The sequence below is a fragment of the Gobius niger genome, assembly GCF_951799975.1.
Source record: "Gobius niger genome assembly, chromosome: 4".
Taxonomy (NCBI): Eukaryota; Metazoa; Chordata; class Actinopteri; order Gobiiformes; family Gobiidae; genus Gobius; species Gobius niger.
The window spans coordinates 42476296-42503748 of NC_136855.1; the positions used below are offsets into that span (position 1 = coordinate 42476296).

General features: G+C 50.8%; 2 protein-coding genes across 2 annotated transcripts in view; one reads left to right on the forward strand and one right to left on the reverse strand.

Moving 5' to 3' along the window:
* Positions 1-361: 361 nt before the first annotated feature.
* On the forward strand, positions 362-1490 carry LOC306961694 (relaxin-3 receptor 1-like; the record flags this gene model as incomplete). The annotated part of the gene is made up of 1 exon (XM_079554539.1): positions 362-1490. The coding sequence occupies exon 1, from the start codon at positions 366-368 to the stop codon at positions 1488-1490; it is 1125 nt and encodes a 374-aa protein (XP_079410665.1). The 5' UTR covers positions 362-365.
* Positions 1491-6750: 5260 nt separating this feature from the next.
* Positions 6751-27453, reverse strand: part of itga11a (integrin, alpha 11a) — a 163710-nt gene continuing 143007 nt past the window's right edge. Inside the window, exons 29-30 of the mRNA XM_079554675.1 lie at positions 20419-20532; positions 6751-6876 (exon numbers count right to left, since the gene is read on the reverse strand). Of these exons, the coding sequence (XP_079410801.1) occupies positions 6811-6876; positions 20419-20532 (180 nt within the window). The 3' untranslated portion in view covers positions 6751-6810. The remainder of the gene's footprint in view (positions 6877-20418; positions 20533-27453) is intronic.

The window sequence follows — 27453 nt, forward strand, 5'->3', positions numbered from 1 at the left end:
ACTTACAGTGGGGGGAAGTATTTGGTCAGTTTCACATAGATATTGTATTGGATTTTGGCCAAATACTTTTTTCCCCACTGTATATGATCAGGCTGTGCACGTGCCATCTGCGCTGCTGTGGCTCGTGGCGGGACTGACCAATCCGAGAGCAGCTCAGTGCTGTCATAGTTATAAAGGCGTCAGTCAGGCGTCAGTCAGACGCTCTTTCTGCAGATGCTGAGGCGCGAGGAGCGTCTCTCTCTCTTCTGCACAGACGGCACCACTGGGCTCGTGCGTCCTGCTGTTGAGTGCGCGTGCAGCAGCGCGAGGACATGGAGGGGTGGCACAACCAGAGCGCGCTCTGGAACAGCTCCACGGACATGGACATGAGCGCAGACGGCAGCTCCATCCTGCGCATCCTCATCTCCGTGGTCTACAGCCTGGTGTGCGCCGTGGGGCTGGTGGGAAACCTCCTGGTCTTCTTCCTCATGAAGCTCCGCCAGGGACGGAAGAAGTCCAGCATCAACACGTTCATCCTGAACTTAGCCGTGACGGACTTCCAGTTCGTGCTGACGCTGCCGTTCTGGGCCGTGGACACCGCGCTGGACTTCAGCTGGCCGTTTGGAGACGCCATGTGTAAGATCATCCTGTCCGTCACCGTCATGAACATGTACGCCAGTGTGTTCTTCCTCACGGCCATGAGCGTGACCCGGTACCAGTCCGTGTCTTCAGCGCTGAAGAAGAGATCCGGCAGGCGCTCGCGCGGCGTGCGCTGGGTGTGCGCGGTGCTGTGGGCGGCCGCGAGCGTCGCCACGGCTCCCACAGCCGTGTTCTCCACGGTGACGGTGGTGGCGGGGGAGAAGCTGTGTCTGCTGCGCTTTCCTGAGGGCTACGACTGGCTCGCGCTGTATCACATCCAGAAGATCCTCGTGGCCTTCGTGCTGCCGATGCTCATCGTGTCCGCGCACTACGTGCTGCTGCTGCGCTTCGTGCGCCACCGCAGCATGCGCACGGCGAACCCGCGGCGCCGCTCGCGCGTCACCCGCTCTGTGGCCGTCGTGGTGCTGTCCTTCTTCTGCTGCTGGATGCCCAACCACGCCATCACTCTGTGGGGGGTCCTGGTCAAGTTCAACGCTGTCCGCTGGGACAGGTCCTACTACCTCGTGCACACGTACGTGTTCCCCGTGACCGTGTGCCTCGCGCACACGAACAGCTGCCTGAACCCGGTGCTGTACTGCCTCATGAGGCCGGAGATCCGCCAGATGTTGAGCGGGGCGCTCTGGAAGGTCCCCGCGCACAGCTCCCACAAAGGCTGTGCCACGCGCTCTTTTACGCACGGCGATACGCACGGCGTGGGGCCGCGCGCGCTGGACCACACGGACTACACTCTGTCCATCATTGACCGAAAAGGACTGTCCGCGTCCAAGAGCACGATGCGCTCCCCTGTCTCCCCCCGCGAGGGACTGACGTCATCCCCGCGAGGAGCTGACGTCATCCCCGCGAGGAACTGACCGCTCTGCGCGCTGAGGATTCTGAGGAATGTCTGTGTGTTCACTGCACCTGCCAGGGCTCTGAGTGGGCAGAGGGACTCCGGGCTCTGATCAAGTGCCAGCATGAGCGGAGGCTCAGAGGAGGTACAGGAGGTACAGGAGGCGCAGAGGAGGCGCAGGAGGTACAGGAGGTGCAGGAGGTACAGGAGGCGCAGGAGGCTCAGAGGAGGTGCAGAGGAGTCATGATCTTTGAGCTGTATAAAGAGCCTCCTCCCTCTGCGCGTCATTATGGACAAAACACTTTGGTACATTTGACGCCAAGTTCCAGAACTGTGTCCCATGTTTGATTCCTCCACATGTTGAAAGAGAAAGAGGACTTTATTTATGTATTTATTTATTTAATGTCCAGGCTGCTGTGAGGGACATGGACACACATGAAGACCCGCAGGTCATGATGTTTCATAAAGATGATCCGCGAGAATAAACTGGTTAAAATAAGACACAGATGAACGGAGCTCCCGGACGTCATCGCGAGGCTTTGTGGAAAGTAACGAGTGAAAGACTCAGCTTCTCATTTCCTCATTCACCCAAAACATGCACAATAGGCCAATTCGAATTCTCAGGTGATTCTGACCTGGAGATCTGAGATGAGTTTGTACAAAACACTTTTACTGTTTTACATTTGGAGGCGTTTCCTCCTGTTTCTACAGTGACTGCCAGTGTTTTATCTGAAGTCTTATTTAGAACAAAAGCTCCAAAGACGTCACTGACTGAACCACAGGTGAAACACACGGACTTCTGTATGTGGGAAACATTCTTCTTTCTCTGTAAAAAAGATGTTCTAAAAGAAGTAATTGTAAATAATACTAATATATGAATCCTAATGGTCGTAAAGGGCGACGGTGGCGCAGATGGTGGAGCGGGTCGTCTCATGATCGGAAGGTCAGGGGTTCGATTCCCTCCTCCTGAAAGTGCACACTGTCGTTGTGTCCTTGGGCAAGACACTTCCCCCACATTGCCCCCAGTGTCTGCGTACACTGGTGTGTGAATGTGTGAGTGGATCCTGGCTGTAAAGCGCTTTGAGAGCCTAATGTCGGTGGAAAAGCGCTTTATAAGTTGAGACCATTTACCAAAGTTTCCTTTTTTCAGTTTGACTTTTAATCCAAATCTGACGACATGGGTAACATGAGGCCCCACAGCCACCAGGGGGCGCACTAAGGCTGACGCTTCATCTGCAGTCGTTTCACAATCGACACTAAACATTTCTGTTCTTATTCGGTGTTTTCTTAAACAAATAAAATAAATAAATAAATGTACAAACCTGCTTTGCTTCTTATGGCGTCTTAGTGTATTTTCAAGACAATATGTTATTTTTTAAATTCATTATCTATCTATCTATCTATCTATCTATCTATCTATCTATCTATCTATCTATCTATCTATCTATCTATCTATCTATCTATCTATCTATCTATCTATCTATCTATCTATCCATCCATCATTTCTAACTTGGCTTTGGCCTCCCCTAACTGCAGTGGCGTAGCAGTCGGGGGCCCTCTGGTGGCCGCTCTGTGTACTGCGCACTGGGGGAGGAGCGGGTCACCTGACAACTCCCATAATGCAGTTCTCTGCATACGTTTCCCTCAGAACAGAGGCTGAGGTTCTTTAGGTCATGAAGGGAGTTACGATAAACTGGTTTCACTTTAGAAACAGAACCTGGTGGAGCCGTGAGTAAAAGTCTGTCACTGCTCATTAGAAGTTTACATGAGGGAGGAACAGCGCCATGAAGCGGTGGTGGAGAGATGATGTAACTGCATCACCAAAATCAATAGGGAGACTGTGTGTATCAAGCGTTTACTGCAGGCTTTGGGTTGCTCCATGGGGCCCTTGACTGTCGGGGGCCCAGGCAGGGCCTTACGGCAGGGCCTTATGGCAGGCTACACCTCTGCCTAAATGTGGTCGATGGGTTGACAACAGCGGAAAACATCTGCATTGTTTGGTGGCTAATGCTAACGGCTAAAGGGAACATCGGCGAGTGGAATCTGGAAAGTCTGCCAGACCTGCGTGAGGATCGAATGACGCTTCTCTTTATTTCTATGGTTCCACTCCTACATGACCCCTGCCTGAGGACTTAAAACCATTATCACTTGTAATTCATAGACATGAGCTTTTGAAAAAATGTAGAGAAAATGACTCCGACAGCTGAGCTCATATTTGTTTGATTTTATTATAAACCGTGTGGTCGTTTCTCTTGTACAAATACGAAGCGTGACTTACAGGTGTGCGATGGAGCCTCCTCACCGTCCCAGACATAATCCACATAATCCCTCAGTCCCCCGACGTGGGATTAACTGTCCGTCACACACCTGCTGCTGGGGGGGGTGTGGGGGGGGTTCCTCTTCTCACAGTCACAATGGGACTCGGGAGAAAGGCTGAATGAAACTCAAGTGCATCACATGTTCTAACTCTCCGTGTGCAGAGGAGGAGCAGGACGTTCTCCCTCCCCAGACTGAACGTCCAGGACTGTCCCGTTTACAGAAAATACCTTTAGTTCTGATGTAAGAACAGAAGATCAGGACTGAAAGTGAAAACCTGTCGTGAGAGGTCAGGGGTTCTCGAGCGGTGACACTTTTCAGCATTGTAAAAAAGAAAGGTCTCCCGGTACAGTCCAACATCAGTGACTCCAGTATTTTACATCAGGAACTCTCCATGGGTTTATTATGGTGGAACCTGATCCTGATCCCAGACGTCTGAGCGGGTTTGACACAATCCTGAGCTCTGTCTGTCTATTTCAGTGTTTTTCAACCACTGTGCCGTGGCACTCGTGCGCCGTGAGATATTGTCTGCTGTGCCTTGGGAAATTATCCAATCTCACCTCGTTGTTTTTTTTTTTTTTAAACAAATGCCTTATTATCCACAAATAATGTACCGTCTTCGAGTGTCTGTGCTGTCTGGTGATCGGCAGAGGAACCATATTATACTCTTCCATATCAGTTAATTTCTTTGAGACATGAGATTTAGTGATGTATTGAGGCATTGTGAGACTATACGGTGTTCCTATTCAAGACACTTTGATGAGAACATTTTATGCTGGTGGTGCCTCGTGATTATTTCAATGAAGAAAATGTGCCTTGGCTCAACAAAGGTTGAAAAACACTGGTCTATTTGACACATATTAAAGCATTTTCACTTTTACCTTTCATTTAGTGAGTTTGTATCATCCACAGTCATGGACCAAAGTGTTGGCAGCCCAGATGTTTCACCATTAAATGAGTGCAATTACACATGTTTTGGTATAAATCTGTTCATTTCCTTTGAAACAATGAAAGGTTGAAACGCAGGATTGGCCGGATGATGGATAAATGATGGATAATCAGCCTCCAAACTCCTTTAACTAAACTCCAGCTGTCCCGCAGGCTCACGGTGCGCCCGTCTGAATGAGATAAAAGGCTCTGGCAGGAGGTCCAGGAGGACCACACCGCTGACAGAGACATAAAGAGACAGAGACACATCGTCCCCCTGGTGGACAGATGAGACCAAGATAGAATCATGAAATCTGAAGATTATCAGAACCTTCTGGGACGCCATGGCAAGTTCTGAAGTGGCAGAAATGAACCCAGATGGAAATCCCATGTTAAGTGATGGTCCTCACCTCAGAGAGATGCAGCGCCTAGAGAGGGCCAGTCCCACCTGCCTGGAGACTAGTTTAAGACTCGAGTTGCTGCTGAACAGAGAGGTCTCCAAGACGAGTCTCCACAGGGTTTGATCCAGCAGAGTCTCTCATGGTCTCCGAGAGGTCTCTGCGAAGCTGTTGTGTTTGTCGTCCTCCACCTGTGGGACGTTTCTGTGACGTCCCTGCAACGTCCCTGCAATCGGATATGAAGAAGAGTCTAAAAGAGTCGAGTCTTTTGAGAGAAACCTGGTCGTTTTCAGAGACGACCTGGAGACTTGTCTCGTCTCCAAGGGTGATAGAGGTTCTTCAAGGAGCCAATCATTTTGTTGGGCCCTTTTTATGAAAAAATGTGATATGAAATTATGTGACATTAGCTGTTTTTTTGTGTTGTTCCAATAAACTCAAAGGAAAGAAACACATGTGTAACTGCACTGACTGACCAGGGAGGAATGTTTCACTTAAAGGAACAGGCCACCGTGTTTCCATACTGAGATCTGTTCTTACCTGAGCTTAGACGAGTTCATGTGGACCTGTCTGGTCTTCACGCGTGTCCTCGGCGTTAGCATTTAGCCTCTCCTCCTTCCACATCCGCACAGTAATATCTTCACTTTACTGCGCGGATGTGGAACTACTCCTGGTATTATTACGCCTCACAATATAGTTCCCTTTTTATCCACTTCGGGTGCAGCACTTCACGTAACCATGTTTAAATAGGGAGAACTTGAAGAGCTCGGTAGCTTCTGTCTTCACCTGGTTTGGAGCTATAGAGGCTAAATGCTAACGCCGTCTGTGCTGTGACTGGGGACACGCGTGAAGACCAGACAGGTACATATGAACTCGTCTAAGCTCAGGTAAGAACAGATCTCAGTATGGAAAAACGACGGCCTGTCCCTTTAAGTGAAAGAAACTCTGGAGTGCCAAACCTTCCTTCATCAGTTAGATCGGAACATTTGGAAGAAGTTCTGAGAAGACCGTTGTTCAGGTCCAAAGCTGTACAGACGTGGAGCTGAATCTGGGCCTGAAACGCCCGCGATATAAAAAAAGACAACATGAAACACAACAGAACGATTTCCATTTGCCAAGTCATTGTTTTGGCCAAATCCTCCTCAGAGCATCATCTCCAGGGTTTGGATTCGTGTTGTTTTTCCTCCAAAACCTTAAACATGACCTTGGTTTTAATGCTGAGGTTCACAACAGGAAACACAGGGATCTCCAACCAGAAGCTCCCAAAGCTTTTCCACATTTCCCCCAGAATCAGTGTTTTTGTTGAAGTTTGAAGTGGAAAGTGGAGCAGTTTCCGGTTCCTCCTCGGGCTCTCGGGTTGGAGATCCCTGAGGTAACGTGTGGAGCCCCGGCAGGTCAAACATCTCCCTCTCTCCTCGCTTTACGCTCTTCATAAATTAATATTCATCAGATAAACAGTAACGTCCTTATACACCAGGAGCTTTTCCATCCAGAGTCTAATAAATACGAGCTTCACGGAGCCGGTCTCTGCCCACAAAAGTCTGTCCAAACCCGGAGCAGTCCCACGGCCGGGCTGAAGGGGGCGGAGGGTCGGAGGTCCCGCCGTGGTCCCGCCGTGGTCCCGCCGTCCTGCCGCCGCGGGTGAGTGCAGCGGTCCCTGAGAGTGGTCCCTGTGCGCAGCTCCGCGACGGGCCTCAGCTGCTGTTACCGCTCCTCTTTGGGGGCGGGGTCGTCCTCCTCTCGCCGCTTCTGCCTCCGGAAGAAGCCGAGCTGCGGGACAGAGCAGTAGAGAGCGGGTCACTTTCAGAGCGGGACAGAGCGGGTCACTTTCAGAGCGGGACAGAGCGGGTCACTTTCAGAGCGGGACAGAGCGGGTCACTTTCAGAGCGGGACAGAGCGGGACAGAGCGGGACAGAGCGGGACAGAGAAGGACAGAGCGGGACAGAGCGGGTCACTTTCAGAGCGGGACAGAGCGGGTCACTTTCAGAGCGGGACAGAGCGGGTCACTTTCAGAGCGGGACAGAGCGGGACAGAGCGGGTCACTTTCAGAGCGGGACAGAGCGGGACAGAGCGGGACAGAGCGGGACAGAGAAGGACAGAGCGGGACAGAGAAGGACAGAGCGGGTCACTTTCAGAGCGGGACAGAGGGGGACAGAGTGGGTCACTTTCAGAGCGGGACAGAGGGGGACAGAGTGGGTCACTTTCAGAGCGGGACAGAGGGGGACAGAGTGGGTCACTTTCAGAGCGAGTGGACGAGCAGGAGCACAAACTCATGACCTTTTGTCCAGGGCGTGTTGGCAAAATGATATGTCAGGCTGTGTCTGAATGTCCACACTAGTCCCTAACCCCTCATTCACTACACAGGCCGCACTGTAGAGTCACTGATTCTGTGGCGATTCGGACACAAGCCACGACTTTCTCCGCGCTGCAAGAAAAAGAACGACTGTTTTGACACTTTTACAGGCGTTACTATCGTCACCAAAAAAGGAAGACAAAAAAAAAAAGAGTCACCCCAGCGTGAGCTCAGAGACGCCGAGAGTCGGTCAGAGCCCGGTGTCCGAACACCAGCAGATTGAGCGACTACATCTGATAAAAGTCTCTAAACTCCGGGAATAAAGTATTTCTGCGATAAAAACCAACCAGACTCATGAGACAGTGGAATATTTATGATAAATACGAGTCAGATACACTTTTACTTCACATGGATTTTACGTGAATGGCTTGGATTATTCGAGAGGAAGCTGTCGGTCATTTAACAGCTCAAGCTAAAGGTTAGCAGCTAACGTTAGCATGAAGCTGTCGGTCATTTAACAGCTCCAGCTAAAGGTTAGCAGCTAACGTTAGCATGAAGCTGTCGGTCATTTAACAGCGCAAGCTAAAGGTTAGCAGCTAACGTTAGCATGAAGCTGTCGGTCATTTAACAGCGCAAGCTAAAGGTTAGCAGCTAACGTTAGCATGAAGCTGTCGGTCATTTAACAGCGCAAGCTAAAGGTTAGCAGCTAACGTTAGCATGAAGCTGTCGGTCATTTAACAGCGCAAGCTAAAGGTTAGCAGCTAACGTTAGCATGAAGCTGTCGGTCATTTAACAGCTCCAGCTAAAGGTTAGCAGCTAACGTTAGCATGAAGCTGTCGGTCATTTAACAGCTCCAGCTAAAGGTTAGCAGCTAACGTTAGCATGAAGCTATCGGTCATTTAACAGCTCAAGCTAAAGGTTAGCAGCTAACGTTAGCATGAAGCTATTGGTCATTTAACAGCTCAAGCTAAAGGTTAGCAGCTAGCGTTAGCATCTTTTCAGCGTAACCGTTTATATTTTGGTCGTTCATTCATGAGAAACACAAACACTCGACTGAAACAGCTGATTTACTTCAGTCGTGTTTAGTTCACAGACCTGTCTCTGTCAGGCTCTTCTCACACTCTCCCAGTGCATTGTGGGAAATATTGACCCGTTTAGTTACCATCGATGCTCACTACTTTTCCAGATGCATTGTGGGAAATTTCGAGTGCACTACTTTTTTCTCTCTGGACATTCGGACACACCTACAACATGTGACAAAAAGGCCCCATTTTCTAAAGATTTGCCCCATATTTCCTCCATTCTTTTCCCACCACTTTCCCCCATTCTTTAAATGTAAAACAATATTCGTCCCTTGTTTTTTCCCAATTTTGTTTCACCCATTTCCCTCGTCTGTTCCCGGAACTTCCCCCAGATTTTTCAATTTTTTTTCCAGATTTACTCCAATTTTTTTCATCTTTCCCCCATATTTTTCCCAATTTGCCCCATTCTTTTATAGTTTTTCTTACTTTCCCCCCGTATTTAGTTTGACTAATTTCCCCCCGTACTTTCCCCTTCCTTTCTATTCTTCTGATGCATAATCGACTTTTTGGAGCTTTTATCCATGTTGTTTTGCTATTTCCCAGAGTGGTTTGTGACTTCATACACACAGATCTTTCTGAATCCTGCTCTCTGACTCCGCCCTCCTGCTCTCTGACTCCGCCCTCCTGCTCTCTGACTCCGCCCTCTCTGACTCCGCCCTCCTGCTCTCTGACTCCGCCCTCCTGCTCTCTGACTCCGCCCTCCTGCTCTCTGACTCCGCCCTCTGCTGGTGAACCACTGAGTTGTGCCTGACGTCTGTAATGTGACGTCTCACAGCCTGATTTTAATTTATAAAACAGCCTTTTCATTATTTCTGTTAGAAAGAGAAAACAAACGTGAGCGTCTGAACAGATGTTTGCACAGCTGTGAAGGAGGAGCTCTTTCTAACCTACTCTGGACACGCCTGTTGTGCTGTTGCACCCACTGTGACTCACAGCCAGCTAAAGTCTATCCTGCACGACCTCGTCCAAGGAACAGGCACGGGTCGTTTTGGACAGGATTTAATTTGCAAAAAAGTGTGAAACTGAAAAAGACACAAACACACACCTGTATCAGTGACTAAAACACAAAGATAAAATGCACAAAAAGTGTATTCAAAGATTTGAGTTTGCTGAGTAGCTCTAGGAACTTACAGGACACATCTCTTAGACTGGTCTTTAAAATGAAACAACCTTTACCAATAATGAACTCTACCTGTTCTAAACATCACATTAATCAACAACACTAATGTTGCCGCTCAAAGGGATAAAAATGGGCACGACTCAACAGCATTGATATTGTTTACTTTTGTGTGCTGGAATCTGTGATGTCACCGATGGGCTGGAACTAAATCACCCAAAACCTAACGCCCTCTAGAGGACTGGATGTACAACTGTATCAACACAGCTGTTTTCTAACGATAAAGTCAGGGAGAAAAGCACTTCCTAAAGACGAGGCCGCTCGCCAGGGGGTGGAATTTCTCTCCGGGATTCGGCGACTTTCACCAAAATGTTTTTCTGTGTCTCTGATGTTTGTGAAGCTTCACCAAAGTGGATTCACTTTTATACCAACGCGAGTCTCATAATGTAAACACCTGATGGACCAGAGTGGAGAGACAATGCATGGGCGGATTAGAGAGAGGGGGCGGAGCTAACTGAATCTGGGTTTGCAAAATACCCCTGGAAAATACTTACATTCCTCACAAATAATAGTGCTCCATAGTGGTAGAGATAGAATATATCATATAAAGGCCTGTACTTTACTTTGGGATGGCTAAAATGGCAGGATGCAGATACTTTAAGACATTTTCCTGTCGAGTTCTTCCCCTTTTCTCCCTTTTTTTTCTCTCCACACAATCCCCACATTTCTTGACATTGGAGATAAACTGGATATTATAAATGAAGGATATATTTTCCGCCTCCACATCTAAACAAACCCATGATCTTGTCACTTCCCTGTGGGTGATAGATGCAGATGTGACAGACTCTGCAGAGACACGTGAGCTCCTTAATCACTGCTTTACACTGAAGAATGACAGTTATTAATATAAACCGTGCGGCGGCATATCTCAGCTTCATAAACGCATGAAGACACTTTGAACGTGTCTCTACAAGCCTCTACATGGATTACAGGACGTGGGCTCATTACTTCAGACACGTGACCCAACACCATGTAATCAATCTCTATGTTCAGACGATGCTCTGAATAAGTCGTCCTCCGTCCGGACTTTCTAAAGTTCAGGACAATGTTCAAAGTTCATGTTCCATCTTTCTGTTCGGATCAGGTTTAGGCGATATCACGAAGACAAAACGCTTATGTTTTCAGAAACTTTCTCTGAGGATGAAGCAGCTCAGTAAACGTGAGCGTCCACATGGGTCGACTCCGGTCTGTGAAAACGGAGCAGTTCATCCTCCAGGCCTGTGTGAGGCGCTGTGACGCTGACACAGATAATAACAGGATGTAGAGGCGCATGTGCAGAATGTAGACAGGGAAAATGAAACTGAAGGATTTAGGATCTACAGAAGAGACAAGGAGGAGGGCGGCACAGTAGCACAGCGGTTAGTGCTCTCGCTTCACAGCTAGAAGGTCCAGGGTTCGATTCCCACCAGGGACGGGGCCTTTCTGTGTGGAGTTTGCATGTTCTCCCCGTGTCTGCGTAGGTTTCCTCCGGGTACTCCGGTTTCCCCTAACACTAAAAAAAAACATGTACAATAGGCCAGGATGAATGTGAGTGTGTTTGAGAGTGCGCATGGGGGACGACGGATGAAAATTAGCCTAAGGCTACAATCCGGTGTGGCTTGTTCATTAACTTGCACTGTCCCTACAAAAAAAAAAGAAAAGAAAAAGAAAAAAGTTTATTCTTCTGTCCGTGACTTTTACTGTCAGTCCAAACACACAGACTGACTCGTGTTTTTCTACCTGTGGCTTGTGGAGGCAGTGGAGCAAAGAGGGGCGGAGTCAAACCATCACAGATCCATGAGGAAAACTCATCAGGTGTGTTTAAGATGAGCGAGGCGGTGCAGGCGCTGCAGGCGCTGCAGGCGAGCGGTGCGGGCCGGTCAGATTCGTGTCCAAGATGGCCGCCCCTCGCTCTGACGCCACCTGTGCGACAGTGCCGTATTCTCGTGAGACCGAGGCGGCTGGAGCGCCTTGGGGCGGCGAGCGAAGTTGCTTTTCTCCGCCTCGCTCGGCTGAACTACAAAAGCCAAAGGGATTGTGGGAAATGAAGTGCTGTAAACACGTACGCTGACAGAGACTGACAGATGATTGGATATGAGTTGTGTTTAGATCGGAGACGTGTTGCCCTGACGCTCCTACTTAAAGAGATCTACTTAAATCTGCAGAAATGCTTCATATTTGACAGAAAGTGCCGTGTGTTCCACATATGGCCCACATTTTAAATAAGCATAAGTTTATTATTCTAATCCTAAACTGTAAGAGGAGAGTCTGTCATTGTAGCTGTAGTGATGGGTCTGTCTGGTGTTTGGGAGAAGCACAAATGTGTCACAAACTTTAACAATAGTTTTATTCCCAAACTCTTTCTAACAAACGTGAGACGCTGCGTGACCTGAGGCTCCTCCCTGTTCTCGGCCTGAGACTCTGCGTGACCTGAGGCTCCTCCCTGTTCTCGGCCTCAGACGCTGCGTGACCTGAGGCTCCTCCCTGTTCTCGGCCTCAGACGCTGCGTGATCTGAGGCTCCTCCCTGTTCTCGGGGCTGAGACGCTGCGTGATCTGAGGCTCCTCCCTGTTCTCGGCCTCAGACGCTGCGTGACCTGAGGCTCCTCCCTGTTCTCGGCCTGAGACTCTGCGTGACCTGAGGCTCCTCCCTGTTCTCGGCCTCAGACGCTGCGTGACCTGAGGCTCCTCCCTGTTCTCGGGGCTGAGACGCTGCGTGATCTGAGGCTCCTCCCTGTTCTCGGGGCTGAGACGCTGCGTGACCTGAGGCTCCTCCCTGTTCTCGGGGCTGAGACTCTGCGTGACCTGAGGCTCCTCCCTGTTCTCGGGCTGAGACGCTGCGTGACCTGAGGCTCCTCCCTGTTCTCGGCCTGAGACGCTGCGTGACCTGAGGCTCCTCCCTGTTCTCGGGGCTGAGACGCTGCGTGACCTGAGGCTCCTCCCTGTTCTCGGCCTGAGACTCTGCGTGACCTGAGGCTCCTCCCTGTTCTCGGCCTGAGACGCTGCGTGACCTGAGGCTCCTCTCTGTTCTCGGCCTGAGACGCTGCGTGACCTGAGGCTCCTCCCTGTTCTCGGCCTGAGACGCTGCGTGACCTGAGGCTCCTCCCTGTTCTCGGGCCTGAGACGCTGCGTGACCTGAGGCTCCTCCCTGTTCTCGGCCTGAGACTCTGCGTGACCTGAGGCTCCTCCCTGTTCTCGGCCTGAGACGCTGCGTGACCTGAGGCTCCTCCCTGTTCTCGGCCTGAGACGCTGCGTGACCTGAGGCTCCTCCCTGTTCTCGGGGCTGAGACGCTGCGTGACCTGAGGCTCCTCCCTGTTCTCGGCCTGAGACGCTGCGTGACCTGAGGCTCCTCCCTGTTCTCGGGCCTGAGACGCTGCGTGACCTGAGGCTCCTCCCTGTTCTCGGCCTGAGACGCTGCGTGACCTGAGGCTCCTCCCTGTTCTCGGGGCTGAGACGCTGCGTGATCTGAGGCTCCTCCCTGTTCTCGGGGCTGAGACGCTGCGTGATCTGAGGCTCCTCCCTGTTCTCGGGGCTGAGACGCTGCGTGACCTGAGGCTCCTCCCTGTTCTCGGGGCTGAGACTCTGCGTGACCTGAGGCTCCTCCCTGTTCTCGGGCTGAGACGCTGCGTGACCTGAGGCTCCTCCCTGTTCTCGGCCTGAGACGCTGCGTGACCTGAGGCTCCTCCCTGTTCTCGGGGCTGAGACGCTGCGTGACCTGAGGCTCCTCCCTGTTCTCGGCCTGAGACTCTGCGTGACCTGAGGCTCCTCCCTGTTCTCGGCCTGAGACGCTGCGTGACCTGAGGCTCCTCTCTGTTCTCGGCCTGAGACGCTGCGTGACCTGAGGCTCCTCCCTGTTCTCGGCCTGAGACGCTGCGTGACCTGAGGCTCCTCCCTGTTCTCGGGCCTGAGACGCTGCGTGACCTGAGGCTCCTCCCTGTTCTCGGCCTGAGACTCTGCGTGACCTGAGGCTCCTCCCTGTTCTCGGCCTGAGACGCTGCGTGACCTGAGGCTCCTCCCTGTTCTCGGCCTGAGACGCTGCGTGACCTGAGGCTCCTCCCTGTTCTCGGGGCTGAGACGCTGCGTGACCTGAGGCTCCTCCCTGTTCTCGGCCTGAGACGCTGCGTGACCTGAGGCTCCTCCCTGTTCTCGGGCCTGAGACGCTGCGTGACCTGAGGCTCCTCCCTGTTCTCGGCCTGAGACGCTGCGTGACCTGAGGCTCCTCCCTGTTCTCGGCCTGAGACGCTGCGTGACCTGAGGCTCCTCCCTGTTCTCGGCCTCAGACGCTGCGTGACCTGAGGCTCCTCCCTGTTCTCGGCCTGAGACGCTGCGTGACCTGAGGCTCCTCCCTGTTCTCGGGCTGAGACGCGGCGTGACCTGAGGCTCCTCCCTGTTCTCGGCCTCAGACGCTGCGTGACCTGAGGCTCCTCCCTGTTCTCGGGCTGAGACGCTGCGTGACCTGAGGCTCCTCCCTGTTCTCGGCCTGAGACGCTGCGTGACCTGAGGCTCCTCCCTGTTCTCGGCCTGAGACGCTGCGTGACCTGAGGCTCCTCCCTGTTCTCGGCCTGAGACGCTGCGTGACCTGAGGCTCCTCCCTGTTCTCGGCCTGAGACGCTGCGTGACCTGAGGCTCCTCCCTGTTCTCGGGCCTGAGACGCTGCGTGATCTGAGGCTCCTCCCTGTTCTCGGGCCTGAGACGCTGCGTGACCTGAGGCTCCTCCCTGTTCTCGGCCTGAGACTCTGCGTGACCTGAGGCTCCTCCCTGTTCTCGGCCTGAGACGCTGCGTGACCTGAGGCTCCTCTCTGTTCTCGGCCTGAGACTCTGCGTGACCTGAGGCTCCTCCCTGTTCTCGGGCTGAGACGCTGCGTGACCTGAGGCTCCTCCCTGTTCTCGGGCTGAGGCTCCTCCCTGTTCTCGGCCTGAGACGCTGCGTGACCTGAGGCTCCTCCCTGTTCTCGGGCCTGAGACGCTGCGTGACCTGAGGCTCCTCCCTGTTCTCGGGCTGAGGCTCCTCCCTGTTCTCGGGCTGAGGCTCCTCCCTGTTCTCGGCCTGAGACGCTGCGTGACCTGAGGCTCCTCTCTGTTCTCGGGCTGAGGCTCCTCCCTGTTCTCGGCCTGAGACTCTGCGTGACCTGAGGCTCCTCTCTGTTCTCGGCCTGAGACTCTGCGTGACCTGAGGCTCCTCTCTGTTCTCGGTCTGAGACGCTGCGTGACCTGAGGCTCCTCCCTGTTCTCGGGCCTGAGACGCTGCGTGACCTGAGGCTCCTCTCTGTTCTCGGCCTGAGACGCTGCGTGACCTGAGGCTCCTCCCTGTTCTCGGGCCTGAGACGCTGCGTGATCTGAGGCTCCTCTCTGTTCTCGGGCCTGAGACGCTGCGTGACCTGAGGCTCCTCCCTGTTCTCGGGCCTGAGACGCTGCGTGATCTGAGGCTCCTCCCTGTTCTCGGCCTGAGACGCTGCGTGACCTGAGGCTCCTCCCTGTTCTCGGCCTGAGACTCTGCGTGACCTGAGGCTCCTCCCTGTTCTCGGTCTGAGACGCTGCGTGACCTGAGGCTCCTCCCTGTTCTCGGGCCTGAGACTCTGCGTGACCTGAGGCTCCTCCCTGTTCTCGGGCCTGAGACGCTGCGTGACCTGAGGCTCCTCCCTGTTCTCGGGCTGAGGCTCCTCCCTGTTCTCGAGGCTCAGACGCTGCGTGACCTGAGGCTCCTCCCTGTTCTCGGGCCTGAGACGCTGCGTGACCTGAGGCTCCTCCCTGTTCTCGAGGCTCAGACGCTGCGTGACCTGAGGCTCCTCCCTGTTCTCGGGCTGAGACGCTGCGTGATCTGAGGCTCCTCCCTGTTCTCGGCCTGAGACGCTGCGTGATCTGAGGCTCCTCCCTGTTCTCGGCCTGAGACGCTGCGTGATCTGAGGCTCCTCCCTGTTCTCGGGCCTGAGACGCTGCGTGACCTGAGGCTCCTCCCTGTTCTCGGGCTGAGGCTCCTCCCTGTTCTCGGGCTGAGGCTCCTCCCTGTTCTCGGCCTGAGACGCTGCGTGACCTGAGGCTCCTCTCTGTTCTCGGGCTGAGGCTCCTCCCTGTTCTCGGCCTGAGACTCTGCGTGACCTGAGGCTCCTCTCTGTTCTCGGCCTGAGACTCTGCGTGACCTGAGGCTCCTCCCTGTTCTCGGTCTGAGACGCTGCGTGACCTGAGGCTCCTCTCTGTTCTCGGTCTGAGACGCTGCGTGACCTGAGGCTCCTCCCTGTTCTCGGGCCTGAGACGCTGCGTGACCTGAGGCTCCTCCCTGTTCTCGGGCCTGAGACGCTGCGTGATCTGAGGCTCCTCCCTGTTCTCGGCCTGAGACGCTGCGTGACCTGAGGCTCCTCCCTGTTCTCGGCCTCAGACGCTGCGTGACCTGAGGCTCCTCCCTGTTCTCGGGGCTGAGACGCTGCGTGACCTGAGGCTCCTCCCTGTTCTCGGCCTGAGACGCTGCGTGACCTGAGGCTCCTCCCTGTTCTCGGCCTGAGACGCTGCGTGACCTGAGGCTCCTCCCTGTTCTCGGTCTGAGACGCTGCGTGACCTGAGGCTCCTCCCTGTTCTCGGGCCTGAGACGCTGCGTGACCTGAGGCTCCTCTCTGTGATCTGAGGCTCCTCCCTGTTCTCGGGCCTGAGACGCTGCGTGACCTGAGGCTCCTCTCTGTGATCTGAGGCTCCTCCCTGTTCTCGAGGCTCAGACGCTGCGTGACCTGAGGCTCCTCCCTGTGATCTGAGGCTCCTCCCTGTTCTCAGCCTGAGACGCTGCGTGACCTGAGGCTCCTCCCTGTTCTCGGGCTGAGACGCTGCGTGACCTGAGGCTCCTCCCTGTTCTCGGCCTGAGACGCTGCGTGATCTGAGGCTCCTCCCTGTTCTCGGGCTGAGACGCTGCGTGATCTGAGGCTCCTCCCTGTTCTCGAGGCTCAGACGCTGCGTGACCTGAGGCTCCTCCCTGTTCTCGGGCTGAGGCTCCTCCCTGTTCTCGGGCTGAGGCTCCTCCCTGTTCTCGGCCTGAGACGCTGCGTGACCTGAGGCTCCTCCCTGTTCTCGGCCTGAGACGCTGCGTGACCTGAGGCTCCTCCCTGTTCTCGGCCTGAGACGCTGCGTGATCTGAGGCTCCTCCCTGTTCTCGGGGCTGAGACGCTGCGTGACCTGAGGCTCCTCCCTGTTCTCGGGGCTGAGACGCTGCGTGATCTGAGGCTCCTCCCTGTTCTCGGCCTGAGACGCTGCGTGATCTGAGGCTCCTCCCTGTTCTCGGGGCTGAGACGCTGCGTGATCTGAGGCTCCTCCCTGTTCTCGGGGCTGAGACGCTGCGTGACCTGAGGCTCCTCCCTGTTCTCGGGGCTGAGACGCTGCGTGACCTGAGGCTCCTCCCTGTTCTCGGCCTGAGACGCTGCGTGACCTGAGGCTCCTCCCTGTTCTCGGCCTGAGACGCTGCGTGACCTGAGGCTCCTCCCTGTTCTCGGCCTGAGACGCTGTGTGACCTGAGGCTCCTCCCTGTTCTCGGGGCTGAGACGCTGCGTGACCTGAGGCTCCTTCCTGTTCTCGGGGCTGAGATGTGTCTGCCTTGATTAGAGGCGCCTTTCTCCGCCCTCTGACGCCACCGCCAGGTCTCGTCTGGAATCGAGGCGAGGCCACTTCATCTTAAACACACCTACTATCAGGTCAGCAGATTCTGGATCACAGACTCTGGAGCTGTGATGTCATCGAGACGTCGTAACAACGGAGCCACGTAAACGGACTTTTCAGATCTTTCCTCTGGGACCTGGTTTGGAAAATGCTGGTTTACAGACGCCCAAAACGCCGGCTCGTCTGGACGATACTGATGAAATATCTGTGTTTGGTCCTCAGCTCGACTTCATGTGGACAGGGCCTGAGTTTAGCTGCATTGAAAACGCCCTGACTATGACAATGCTGCTTTCAGATCGGACACAACCATGAAGGCGAACAACAAGTGAAAATGAAAAAAGCACAAACACAGACTTTCAGACTTTCCTTCACTTCCCTCTCTTCTTCACTGGGCTGTGGATGGAAACGAGGGCTCAGGAACAGGACATGGACCACTGAGAACGTCTGAGCGCATGTTTCGCTTTGCTTTATGAGAAACATTGTGACTAAAGTACTTCGGGGATGTGGAGGTGAGCCGCGGTAAAGCAGCGCTCGCGTCCGACAAAGGTTTATTTTTAGATCATGAGAAACTGTCGTCTTGTTCACCTCATTAGTCCCTGATTATGAGGCCGCGGTGACAAGAAACAAAGAGCGTTTTGCACTTCCTCTCACACTACAAAAAGTGAATATCAAGCATTGGCTTAAATGAGTTGAATTGAGGAAATGTTTCTTGTTTTGAGCGGTTTTCACTCATTCAGACACTTTTCCTGATCGGACCAAGTTTGCTTTGCTTGTTTGAGGACATTTCAGACCAGTTCTAGGGTAAATCTGGCTTGAAATAAGAAAGTAAAATTGCCACTGAGATAAGACCAATGTTCTTTCCCCATTGGCAAAGAAAATGACCTGAAATAAGGACGAAATGTATCGAAACGAGTCAGAAACATCTCAGAACAAGTGAAATAATCCAGGACAAATGCCCAACAACTTCTTAGCCAGTCAAAACAGCTAAAGTTTGGATTATTGTGCTCAAATTGAGATGTTTATACTGATCTAGTTAGATACTTTTTGCAGTACATGAGCCGCTGCAGGACCGAGGGCATTGACAACACACGATGAAACAAAGAGGATTGTGTTGATTAAAATAGGCTGATAAAGCTTATTAGAGCAGAAACAATGGTCAGGTTTGGATAATCGAAATAAAAAGTACGGAGAGAGCCCCTCCAGTGTTCTGCCACTTTGTTTTTGATGACAAACAGCAATATATACATGGTTAAAAGGTTTCCAGAATGAGAGGGTATAGGCTGGCTAAGGGCGCGCTGAGTAAGCACAGTGTAGAGATGAGAGTGAAGGGCGAGGGCGAGGCGAAGAGTGTGGTGTGGACACAGGCAAAGACGGTGGGAGGCAGGGACCACAGGGACCACAGGGACCACAGGAAGTGTATCTGATAAAGGAAGAGGTGAGAGGCAGTAGAAAGCAGGAGGGGGGACATAGACGAGAGGACATTGTTATGACTCAGACTTGGACATAGTGCTGTGAACAAGACGCTGCATCTCATAAAGCCCTTTTCCACCAGGCCGGTGCTGGTTCTGGGCCAGTTCCAGTTTCAGAACCGGTTCTTTCGTTTTCCACTGAAAAAACGCTGGCTCTTGGTTCCAAAATCTGGTGCCGGTCGGGAACCAATTAAAAGAAAGGAGCAGCAGTGATGTCAGCGGCTGGGGGCGTGGCTCTGTCCTCCAACAACCAATCAGTATTAGTTAGTTTGTGCTTAGAACTTCCTGGAGAAACAGTCTCTGTGGAGGAAACTGTTGCTTTGCTTTATGCTCTTCAGCTAAAACAAGAGTCAGAAAGAAGAAATCAAAATGTTAACGGCTGCTGTGACTGAAACATAAACTTATTTGTCTGTATTTTATAACCAGAAGTGGCTGTAGTGAGATGCTACTATCCATGTTTGATGTTGACTTCCCAAAGCGTTGCTATGACAACAGGCACAGCTCTCATTTTGGTGGGAAACCAAGTCAGTCTGGAACCAACCCGGCACCAGAACCAGCCCAGAACCAGCACCTTGGTGGAAAAGCCCTAATAGGGAAGCATGCGACAGGTGTGTGAGGCGTGTCAGGAGGAGGAGGAGTCCGTGGAGCTCTGTTGCAGTGCAGGGGGTGCAGTGAGTGTCGGGAAGTTATGAAGCAGAGGCTTAAGGAGCTGGGAGTCAGGGAGGTTCACTTGAGGAGTGAGCTGGATGAGGGTGGCATGCACTGCAAAAAGTATCTAACTAGATCAGTATAAACATCTCAGTTTGAGCACAATAATCCAAACTTTAGCTGTTCTGACTGGTTAAGAAGTTGTTGGGCATTTGTCCCAGATTATTTCACTTGTTCTGAGATGTTTGACTCGTTTTGATACATTTCGTCCTTATTTCAGGTCATTTTCTTTGCCAATGGGGAAAGAAAATTGGTCTTATCTCATTGGGAATTTTACTTTCTTATTTCAAGTGAGATTTACCCTAGAACTGGTGTGAAATGTCCTCAAACAAGCAAAGCAAACTCGGTCCCATCAGGAAAAGTGTCTAAATGAGTGAAAACCGCTCAAAACAAGACACATTTCCTCAAAACAACTCATGTAAGCCAGGGGTTAGGGGATCGTGAGACAAATATGGGGGGTCGCCAGATCATTTAGATAAAATATACATGTTTTCACTAGCATATCATGTAATGTGTTATTGTAGCATGTATTTGCTATTTTACCAGAGTGCCATTATTTGTTCGTAGTTTGGTTTTGAAGAAATATGTAGGCTAAAGATCCTATTTCTCACAGTATGACCCGGGTAGGGGGTCACAAACCCCTAACCCAGTTATAATGGGGCTCCAAAAGGTTGAGAACCACTGATTTAAGCCAATGCTTGATATTCACTTGTTTTAGTGTGGAGGGGCAGTAGTGGCTATTTGAGAGGATTTAAAGGGACATCTAGGTATTCTTAGTTTTTTTTTTCCCCTCCGTTGTTGGGGCTACAGCCTGTTAGACTGTGGGGGGGGGGGGGGGGTGTTAGAGTGTGAGCTTGCCGTTTGACCCATCCTTGGAACAGTAGGTGGCGGTAGTGCCCTAACATTTGGTGGCAAACCGCCGGAATCCTCCCTAAGAAGGAGAAGAAGAAGAGCAGGTTTTCAGAAGTATTACCTTCCACAGAGCCAGGCTGAGCAGGGCTAACAGCAGCAGCCCGCCCAGGGTGCTGCCCACGATCACCCAGGTGGGAATCCGGTAATCGCCCGCCTTTCGGATCTCCAGGACGATCTGCGGGAGAGAGAAAACATCCGGCCTTTATTTTATTCTAGTGTTTTGGGCAGATCAAGGTAAGCTGAGGTCGGAAAACACAGAGAAATGACATGATGTTCCTCTCAAACCTTAGTACTGTGTAAACAAAAATGTCTCTGAGCGGCTCGAGTTACCACAGTTACTGCAGCAGAGGGAGGGGAGAGAGTTCAGCTGGTCTAGGAGGGTAAACATTCACGATCACTTCCCAATAAAATGATACCCCAATAGAAGACAAATGAACTTCCTTGAATCACCCGTGTTTCTTCCTTCGCCCCGAGTTTGTTTGACTCACAGCCTCCGCAGATCAACTCATTTACCCATAAAATAATGAGACATTTCTGCTTTGTTCCAGGAAGTGCAAAACATATGATCATGAGCTGAAGCGTAAAGCAGCTTCATGTAAAAATGAAGTCAGTCGTATTAGAAGGTCTTTTCATTAATCACATTTTCATGGGACGAACTGTTAAAATGGGGCAAAAGAAAACGCTTATTTATATTATATTTTCCTCAGACATGTGAGAAACGGAGCTTGTTCCTCCCTGTAACTGCAGGTGGAGGCCAGCAGAGGGCAGCAGAGAGCACAGAGCCGCTGCTGCTGCTCCTTTGGGTCCCTGAGCTCCACACTCGCTCCCTCACAGTGAAGTCTGGGTATATCAGAAATAAGGACAATACATGAGAGCCCAGTTTGATCCCAGCAAACACAGGACTGGGGTCAGGACTGGGCTCAGGACTGGGGTCAGGACTGGGGTCAACACAGAGAGTAAGGTTATATTGACACATAATCATAAGCAATTCCTTTTTTTTTCCATCGAATTGTTCCAAAATCAGCCTTAAAAGGTTAAATGAAAAAACAACCGTGACTAAAAGCAACATTGCACATTTTTAAGCTAGTGTACATGTTTGTTTCTGGCTCTATTTCTAAGAATGAGAGTATTTAGTTTAAGGGACGATGTAATAATAATCACGGCTTACACTTAAAAGCCTGTGTTACTGCAGCTGCTCTGTCATCATTATTTATTATATTCTACATTACTATTATATTACGTCATTATTATTATACTCCATACTGTGGTGGTAAGCTGCTGTTACAGCCACAGCTGCCCCTTGCGTAGTCTGTGCCATCGGCCCCTCTTGTGCCATGTGTTTTAAAATGTTAATAGATAATATTATGGGCCTGGTGAGTGCACTATAAAGACTCATGAGACAGTGGGATATTTATGGGTAAATACATAAATATTTATGCATTTAAAATATTTATTTCACAGACTAAATCCGTGAAGTCAAACGTATCTGACCCGTATCTCGGTCAGATACGTTTGACTTCACACAAAGCCAGTCCAAGGGCTCTCATGTGGGCCACAGTTTGAGAACCACTGGAGCACATCAACATTACAAACACTTTTTGGTCTTTTTTTTAAAGGGGCTAGATGCAAGTTCGTCATTTTATACTCACTACTGCCACCTCAGGTCTTATGTGTAACTGCAGCTTCTATATTAAGCTTGTGCATGACGGCACTTCAGACCCGAATGAACAACTTTCTGAGTGACAGAGCAGGATTTCAGAGGCAGTTCCACAGGTCTGAGCTCATTCTAACATTAGGACATGGAGGAACATGTAGGAGGAGGAACATGTAGGAGGAGGAACATGTAGGGGAGGAAAAAACATCATGTATAAACTCTGTATAGTCCCTTTAACTACAAACAATGTTGTAAGTGACTGATCTCTGCTGGTACTAATGAAGCAGGAGGTGATGTTGTAGGAGGTGATGTTGTGGATGAAGCAGGAGGTGATGTTGTGGATGAAGCAGGAGGTGATGTTGTGGATGAAGCAGGAGGTGATGTTGTAGATGAAGCAGGAGGTGATGTTGTAGGAGGTGATGTTGTGGATGAAGCAGGAGGTGATGTTGTAGATGAAGCAGGAGGTGATGTTGTAGGAGGTGATGTTGTGGATGAAGCAGGAGGTGATGTTGTGGATGAAGCAGGAGGTGATGTTGCAGGAGGTGATGTTGTGGATGAAGCAGGAGGTGATGTTGTGGATGAAGCAGGAGGTGATGTTGTAGATGAAGCAGGAGGTGATGTTGTGGATGAAGCAGGAGGTGATGTTGTGGATGAAGCAGGAGGTGATGTTGTGGATGAAGCAGGAGGTGATGTTGTAGATGAAGCAGGAGGTGATGTTGTAGATGAAGCAGGAGGTGATGTTGTAGGAGGTGATGTTGTAGATGAAGCAGGAGGTGATGTTGCAGGAGGTGATGTTGTAGATGAAGCAGGAGGTGATGTTGTAGGAGGTGATGTTGTAGATGAAGCAGGAGGTGATGTTGTAGGAGGTGATGTTGTAGATGAAGCAGGAGGTGATGTTGTGGATGAAGCAGGAGGTGATGTTGTAGATGAAGCAGGAGGTGATGTTGTAGATGAAGCAGGAGGTGATGTTGTAGGAGGTGATGTTGTGGATGAAGCAGGAGGTGATGTTGTAGGAGGTGATGTTGTGGATGAAGCAGGAGGTGATGTTGTAGATGAAGCAGGAGGTGATGTTGTAGATGAAGCAGGAGGTGATGTTGTGGATGAAGCAGGAGGTGATGTTGTAGATGAAGCAGGAGGTGATGTTGTAGATGAAGCAGGAGGTGATGTTGTAGGAGGTGATGTTGTGGATGAAGCAGGAGGTGATGTTGTAGATGAAGCAGGAGGTGATGTTGTAGATGAAGCAGGAGGTGATGTTGTAGATGAAGCAGGAGGTGATGTTGTAGATGAAGCAGGAGGTGATGTTGTAGATGAAGCAGGAGGTGATGTTATGGATGAAGCAGGAGGTGATGTTGTAGATGAAGCAGGAGGTGATGTTGTAGATGAAGCAGGAGGTGATGTTGTAGATGAAGCAGGAGGTGATGTTGTAGGAGGTGATGTTGTGGATGAAGCAGGAGGTGATGTTGTAGGAGGTGATGTTGTGGATGAAGCAGGAGGTGATGTTGTAGATGAAGCAGGAGGTGATGTTGTAGATGAAGCAGGAGGTGATGTTGTAGATGAAGCAGGAGGTGATGTTGTAGATGAAGCAGGAGGTGATGTTGTAGGAGGTGATGTTGTGGATGAAGCAGGAGGTGATGTTGTAGATGAAGCAGGAGGTGATGTTGTAGATGAAGCAGGAGGTGATGTTGTAGATGAAGCAGGAGGTGATGTTATGGATGAAGCAGGAGGTGATGTTGTAGATGAAGCAGGAGGTGATGTTGTAGATGAAGCAGGAGGTGATGTTGTAGATGAAGCAGGAGGTGATGTTGTAGATGAAGCAGGAGGTGATGTTGTAGATGAAGCAGGAGGTGATGTTGTAGATGAAGCAGGAGGTGATGTTATGGATGAAGCAGGAGGTGATGTTGTAGATGAAGCAGGAGGTGATGTTGTAGATGAAGCAGGAGGTGATGTTGTGGATGAAGCAGGAGGTGATGTTGTAGATGAAGCAGGAGGTGATGTTATGGATGAAGCAGGAGGTGATGTTGTAGATGAAGCAGGAGGTGATGTTGTAGATGAAGCAGGAGGTGATGTTGTAGATGAAGCAGGAGGTGATGTTGTAGATGAAGCAGGAGGTGATGTTGTGGATGAAGCAGGAGGTGATGTTGTGGATGAAGCAGGAGGTGATGTTGTGGATGAAGCAGGAGGTGATGTTATGGATGAAGCAGGAGGTGATGTTGTAGATGAAGCAGGAGGTGATGTTGTGGATGAAGCAGGAGGTGATGTTGTAGATGAAGCAGGAGGTCATGTTGTGGATGAAGCAGGAGGTGATGTTGTAGATGAAGCAGGAGGTGATGTTGTAGATGAAGCAGGAGGTGATGTTGTGGATGAAGCAGGAGGTGATGTTGTGGATGAAGCAGGAGGTCATGTTGTGGATGAAGCAGGAGGTGATGTTGTAGATGAAGCAGGAGGTGATGTTGTGGATGAAGCAGGAGGTGATGTTGTAGATGAAGCAGGAGGTCATGTTATGGATGAAGCAGGAGGTGATGTTGTAGATGAAGCAGGAGGTGATGTTGTAGATGAAGCAGGAGGTGATGTTGTAGATGAAGCAGGAGGTGATGTTGTAGATGAAGCAGGAGGTGATGTTGTAGATGAAGCAGGAGGTGATGTTGTAGATGAAGCAGGAGGTGATGTTGTGGATGAAGCAGGAGGTCATGTTGTGGATGAAGCAGGAGGTGATGTTGTAGATGAAGCAGGAGGTGATGTTGTGGATGAAGCAGGAGGTGATGTTGTAGATGAAGCAGGAGGTGATGTTGTGGATGAAGCAGGAGGTGATGTTGTAGATGAAGCAGGAGGTGATGTTGTGGATGAAGCAGGAGGTGATGTTGTAGATGAAGCAGGAGGTGATGTTATGGATGAAGCAGGAGGTGATGTTGTGGATGAAGCAGGAGGTGATGTTATGGATGAAGCAGGAGGTGATGTTGTAGATGAAGCAGGAGGTGATGTTGTGGATGAAGCAGGAGGTGATGTTGTAGATGAAGCAGGAGGTGATGTTATGGATGAAGCAGGAGGTGATGTTGTGGATGAAGCAGGAGGTGATGTTATGGATGAAGCAGGAGGTGATGTTGTGGATGAAGCAGGAGGTGATGTTATGGATGAAGCAGGAGGTGATGTTGTAGATGAAGCAGGAGGTGATGTTGTGGATGAAGCAGGAGGTGATGTTATGGATGAAGCAGGAGGTGATGTTGTGGATGAAGCAGGAGGTGATGTTGTAGATGAAGCAGGAGGTGATGTTGTGGATGAAGCAGGAGGTGATGTTGTAGATGAAGCAGGAGGTGATGTTGTGGATGAAGCAGGAGGTGATGTTGTGGATGAAGCAGGAGGTGATGTTATGGATGAAGCAGGAGGTGATGTTGTAGATGAAGCAGGAGGTGATGTTGTGGATGAAGCAGGAGGTGATGTTGTGGATGAAGCAGGAGGTGATGTTATGGATGAAGCAGGAGGTGATGTTGTAGATGAAGCAGGAGGTGATGTTGTGGATGAAGCAGGAGGTGATGTTGTGGATGAAGCAGGAGGTGATGTTATGGATGAAGCAGGAGGTGATGTTGTAGATGAAGCAGGAGGTGATGTTATGGATGAAGCAGGAGGTGATGTTGTGGATGAAGCAGGAGGTGATGTTATAGATGAAGCAGGAGGTGATGTTGTGGATGAAGCAGGAGGTGATGTTGTGGATGAAGCAGGAGGTGATGTTGTGGATGAAGCAGGAGGTGATGTTATAGATGAAGCAGGAGGTGATGTTGTAGGAGGTGATGTTGTGGATGAAGCAGGAGGTGATGTTGTGGATGAAGCAGGAGGTGATGTTGTGGATGAAGCAGGAGGTGATGTTGTGGATGAAGCAGGAGGTGATGTTATGGATGAAGCAGGAGGTGATGTTGTGGATGAAGCAGGAGGTGATGTTATAGATGAAGCAGGAGGTGATGTTGTGGATGAAGCAGGAGGTGATGTTGTAGATGAAGCAGGAGGTGATGTTGTGGATGAAGCAGGAGGTGATGTTGTAGGAGGTGATGTTATGGATGAAGCAGGAGGTGATGTTGTGGATGAAGCAGGAGGTGATGTTATAGATGAAGCAGGAGGTGATGTTATAGATGAAGCAGGAGGTGATGTTGTGGATGAAGCAGGAGGTGATGTTGTAGATGAAGCAGGAGGTGATGTTGTGGATGAAGCAGGAGGTGATGTTGTGGATGAAGCAGGAGGTGATGTTATGGATGAAGCAGGAGGTGATGTTGTAGATGAAGCAGGAGGTGATGTTGTAGATGAAGCAGGAGGTGATGTTGTAGATGAAGCAGGAGGTGATGTTGTAGATGAAGCAGGAGGTGATGTTATGGATGAAGCAGGAGGTGATGTTGTAGATGAAGCAGGAGGAGATGTTGTAGATGAAGCAGGAGGAGATGTTGTGGATGAAGCAGGAGGAGATGTTATGGATGAAGCAGGAGGAGATGTTGTGGATGAAGCAGGAGGAGATGTTGCAGGAGGTTATGTTGTAGATGAAGCAGGAGGTGATGTTGTAGATGAAGCAGGAGGTGATGTTGCAGGAGGTGATGTTGTAGATGAAGCAGGAGGTGATGTTGTGGATGAAGCAGGAGGTGATGTTATAGATGAAGCAGGAGGTGATGTTGTAGATGAAGCAGGAGGTGATGTTATGGATGAAGCAGGAGGTGATGTTGTAGATGAAGCAGGAGGTGATGTTATAGATGTAGCAGGAGGTGATGTTGTAGATGAAGCAGGAGGTGATGTTGTGGATGAAGCAGGAGGTGATGTTGTGGATGAAGCAGGAGGTGATGTTGTAGATGAAGCAGGAGGTGATGTTATAGATGTAGCAGGAGGTGATGTTGTAGATGAAGCAGGAGGTGATGTTGTTGATGAAGCAGGAGGTGATGTTGTAGATGAAGCAGGAGGTGATGTTGTGGATGAAGCAGGAGGTGATGTTGTAGATGAAGCAGGAGGTGATGTTGTAGATGAAGCAGGAGGTGATGTTATGGATGAAGCAGGAGGTGATGTTGTAGATGAAGCAGGAGGTGATGTTATAGATGTAGCAGGAGGTGATGTTGTAGATGAAGCAGGAGGTGATGTTGTTGATGAAGCAGGAGGTGATGTTGTAGATGAAGCAGGAGGTGATGTTGTGGATGAAGCAGGAGGTGATGTTGTGGATGAAGCAGGAGGTGATGTTGTGGATGAAGCAGGAGGTGATGTTGTAGATGAAGCAGGAGGTGATGTTGTAGATGAAGCAGGAGGTGATGTTGTGGATGAAGCAGGAGGTGATGTTGTGGATGAAGCAGGAGGTGATGTTGTAGATGAAGCAGGAGGTGATGTTATGGATGAAGCAGGAGGTGATGTGGATGAAGCAGGAGGTGATGTTGTGGATGAAGCAGGAGGTGATGTTGTGGATGAAGCAGGAGGTGATGTTATAGA